Source organism: Octopus bimaculoides, chromosome 4, assembly GCF_001194135.2.
Source record: "Octopus bimaculoides isolate UCB-OBI-ISO-001 chromosome 4, ASM119413v2, whole genome shotgun sequence".
Lineage (NCBI taxonomy): Eukaryota > Metazoa > Mollusca > Cephalopoda > Octopoda > Octopodidae > Octopus > Octopus bimaculoides.
Window position 1 is genome coordinate 73637995 of NC_068984.1, and position 4965 is coordinate 73642959.

At 34.7% G+C, this 4965-nt stretch overlaps 1 protein-coding gene across 1 annotated transcript in view; it reads left to right on the forward strand.

The window, feature by feature from the left end:
* Positions 1 to 4965, forward strand: part of LOC106870898 (cilia and flagella-associated protein 47) — a 195878-nt gene that overhangs the window by 79387 nt on the left and 111526 nt on the right. The window contains exon 27 of the mRNA XM_014917133.2: positions 882 to 1077. Within this exon, the coding sequence (XP_014772619.1) occupies positions 882 to 1077 (196 nt within the window). The remainder of the gene's footprint in view (positions 1 to 881; positions 1078 to 4965) is intronic.

Genomic DNA, 4965 nt, shown 5'->3' on the forward strand with positions numbered 1-4965 from the left:
ATTACTAGGGAAAGATTAATAGAAGGTTGAAAGCAGTAGAAAGGAAGTGTGGAAAGGTTTTTCTTTAAGCAGTGGTGAAGGTGGAGGAGGAAAGATTTGTAATCAGGCATGATTGAAAAAGGAGAAAAAAAGGAGGAGAGAGAAAGGCAAAGTAATGACGTACAGAGTATAAAAGTTCAAAAAATTGAAAAGACATGAGAAGAAAAAGAAAAAAAGGAAGAAACAGGGAGAAAAGAAGAGAAGTTGGAAAGGGAAAGAGAGAGAGAGAGAAGCAAAGTAACAACGTACAGATTATGAAAAAACAGGAAGTTTAAATAAGTTCAAATGTCATGGTGTATTGGAGCAATTTTTCATCAATGGAAGAGTCCAGTGAAATCCATATGTATATCCATGTGTGTATGTATACACGTGTGTGTGTATGTATATATATATATATATATATATACACATATATATATGTGTGTGTGTATATATGTATATATATACATATATATATATATATATATATATGAATATCAGTTAAAGTATATACTGTAATGCACTATGTTTGACAAAGCGAATGGAATTTTCAAAAGCTCACAATAAAATTTGGTCTGTGTGTGTTTCTGACATGGTTGTATGGTTAAGAAGTTTGTTTTATGAAGTCTCAGTCTTGAACACTCTGTGCAACACCTGTGTCAATGATGACATATCAGTTTTGAGATGGTATTTTTTTATGTTTGTTGCTCTCATTTTTACTTTCTCATTTTTTTTTTTTTTCCTAATATTATTTTATCCATTTCTGACTTTTACTTTATCTCATTCTCTGCTGTGTTCAATTTTTAAAATCTCACCTTTGTATGTTTTTCATATCTTCTACTTGTCAATGTTGCTGGGCACAGAAACCTGCACCAACTATAGCTTCCAGATTCCAATTTACCTCAATGAAAACTACAAAACAGTTCACAAATATCTTCAGATCTGTGTTTTTGTGAGGCTTTCCTGGATTGTGTTCAACCCATCTGCTGTGTACTTCAGAGTTCCATTGCAAATTGAAGACTCTGTCGATGTTGTTATGCAGCCAGTTGATTATTCTACGTGAGTGATTTTAACTTTACCTCTAACCTCTCTATGACCATCTTCTCTCATTTTTTTTTTACAATAGGGACAACAATGTATCTCCCCTACAGCAAGTCACTTATACCTGTTTCTCTCATCATACTTCAACTTCACATCACTTGACACAAAGCCACCTTTCTCAATACTATTTCTCCCCTCAGTTGTGGTGTTTTGTCCTGCAAATTACTTAGTGACATTACTGGTGCTGGTGTTACATAAAAAACATCCAGTACATCTCTGTAAAGTCACTGGTGTTACAATGGGCACCCAGCTGCAGAAAACATGATAAAGCAGACATCAGAGCTTGATATAGTCCTTTGACTTGGCAGCTCCTGTCAAACCGTCCTACCCTGACCATCACAAAAAATGGATATGGCAATGACAATGATGATGACAAAGATGACAATGTCAACGCCAACACTACCAACAAATATGACTCAACTAATTAATGAAAACTGTATATTTATTTTGAAAAACATCTCTGGTCTTAAGAAAAACATGTGTGAACCAATGAGGGATTTGCTATGTGGTGAACCTAACAACAAGAAATAGTACCCAGCTCCATTTGAAATCACATGCTACCATCTTAGAAAGTGATAGACCTATTGGTTAATGTGGTCTTAGATATACATTATACCCGAAAGAAAAATAACAGAATGGTCTGCTCAATTCAGAATGATCTGAAAGTAAGCAACAACAACAACAAGACACATATGCACATTCACACACGCACATGTGCACGTATGCACACACACCACACCACAAATACCACGCCACACATGCATACTATGTGGTTGCTTGAATCGCTAGAAAACATACCTAAGTTTCATTTCAGGTTAAATTCTATTTACTTTGTAAAAGAAAAAGTAAAGTGAAGGACTCATAGTTTAATGTAGTTCAAAATACACTAGGTTGTTAAAAAAATAAAAGTCACTGCCAGAGTCCATTTGGTCAAAGTTTTGCTTGATCAGGTTTGACTTGGGGCTAAAAAACAACAACAACAATATCAATTACCACAAACACATGCACTGGAGGTGGTTCATATTCACTTTGTTATTATTTAATTATTTAGTTGCTTGGAGCAAAGTTCTTTCATCATTACACATCAGTGACCTGCTCACTGACCCCTCTACAGCTGTCTAGTTCTCAAATAGTTGGTAATTAAGTAATTAATTTAATTTGTGTATTTATTTATTTAATTGTTTATTGGTAGAAGCAAATGAATGGTTAAATAGATTAGTTATTTATACTCTGCCTTCTTACTTCTCAAGCGTTATGATTTCAAATCTGCTGCATGCTTTTTATTGATTTATTGTGTTCAGCACAAAACATTGGTTTCAGATTTTAGCACAAGGCCAGCAATTTTGTGGGAAAAAGTAAGTTGATTGCATTGACCCCCGTGCTCAACTGGTACTTATTGTATTGACGCCAAAAGCATGAAAGGCAAAGTGAACCTTGGCAGAATTTGAACCCACAGTGTAAAGAGGGACGAAATGCTGCCTAGCATTTTGCCTGGCTGACTAATGATTCTGCTAGCTCGTCCCACCTTTCATCCAACTCAACATATTGGTTTTAAATTTTGGCACAAGACCAAAAATTTCACGGGAGTGAAGTAAGTGAATTACGTCGGTCCCAATACTCACCTGGTACTTATTTTATCACCCCTGAAAGAATGAAAGAGAAAGTGGACTTCGGCAGAATTTGAACTCAGAACATAAAGATGGATGAAATGTCACTAAGTATTTTACCCAGCATGCTAACAATTCTGCTGGCTCACTTTCATCCAGCACAAAATATTAAACTGCATCTAGTAGTAAGGCTACTAGATGGTTTAAATGCTAAAAGATGAAAACATGTCAAGTTTCCTAACACTCAAATACCATATAAAATACAGTAAAATTGTGAGGAATATTGCTTGTTGTTTTTATTTTGATTTTCTTATACATCTGTTTTATTTATTTTTTATTTCCATCATTTTTCTTTTATTTGTTTCATTCATTAGACTGTGGCCATGCTGGGGCACCACCTTGAGGAAATTTTTTATCTAAGGAATAATGAATCAAACCCATTGCTTATATTTCTTACAACTTGTACTTATGTTATCAGTCTCTTTTGCCAAACTGCTGAGTTATAGGAACATGAACACACTAACACAAACTGTCAAGTAGTGGTGTGGGACACACACACACACATGTTAAATTAAACTTACGTTTAGAAGTTAGGTTTAGAAGCATTGAGATGTATTGAAAGATACAGATAAGGAAATAATTTTATTCTCAAACGCAGGATAATGCTAGTAATATAGCATGAACAGGATAAACTATCCATATTTTGCAGAAAAATCTGTTGGCAGCCAACAGATTTTTCTGCAAAATGTGGATAGTTTATCCTGTTCATGCTATATTACTAGCATTATCCTGCATTTGAGAATAAAATTATTTCTTTATCTGTATCTTTATTTATACATACATACACACACACACACACACACACACATATATATATCTTAATAATAATAAAACTCTAGAGATGTTTGTTTGTACGTGAAATATCTCAGAAATAGTATATTTTACCTTAATTATTTTTTTTTGCATATATATTTCCATACTTACCTTCGGCAGTGCAGTACAAATTTTTGTGATATTTGGACCTCTATTTATTAAAGAAAGCAATTAAACACAATTTCGGTTTGTTATTTCTTGACAAAAAACAAAACATGGCTTCCATGACATCAACACACATACACATACAAAATACACACACATATAATGAATGTCATGGTATGTCAATCAACACAAACACAGGTCCACTAGCTGTGACACATACACACACACACAAATATTTTTATCTGAATGTGATTTCAGAAATGTAAGTTGCTTGTACAGTAAGTATTTATATTTTAGCTTTCTTTAAACAGACTGTTTTAATGTCTTTTTTAAATTATTTTCAAGTGAATGGCGATCTTCTGCTTGGACTCTCAGAACTGTCGTCCGGAGTTCGTTAATTTCCGTAAAACATTTTTATTCATTTACTTTTGTTTTAAAGTGAAAGAGAGGAGAAAGTGAAAAATGTATGTACGTGTGTATATGAAATGGACATGTGTATGTGAAAGAGAGAGAGAAAGAGAGAGAGTGAATGAAGGTGTGTGTTATGTATACGTACATACATCAATACATATGTGTACATCTTTTTTTGTATGTACATGTGCATGTGTATGTGTGAGAGAGAGAGAGAGGAGTGAGTGAGTGAATGTGTGTTCTCATGTATGTGTAAGTGGCACTCTATCTCTCTCTCTCCCTCCCTCTCTCTCTCTCTCTCTCTCTCTCTCTCTCTCTCTCTCTCTCTCTCTCTCTCTCTCTCTCTCTCTCTCTCTCACACACACACACACACACACACACACATCCATTTCCTATACACGTTCATACATCTTTCACTTTCTCCTCTCTTTCACTCTAAAACAAAAGTGAACAGATAAAAATTTTTTACGGAAATTAACAAACAAAACCAACTGATCCGGATGACAGTTCTGAGAGTCAAAGCGAAAGATCACCCCAAGGGAATACCATTACAAAAATCTTTTGGAGTGCATTCAACATATCTCAGCTCCAAAGATTTGGCTGCTACCACATAACAGCTATTTGTGATAATTAACCCAAAATACCTGTTATGTGGTAGCAGGTCAGACAAGAAATTGCAGCCAAATCTTTCTTTTTCTGGGGAAAGGAGCCGTTTATGCATGATTTCAATGTCACATTCATTGAAAGCATGCAAAATAATCTGGAAAAGAAAAAGAAAACCCATGAAACAAAACTCTGTTGCTGGAAAACTCAGACTTTCCAGGTGACCCAACAGGTCACAGGTAGTCTA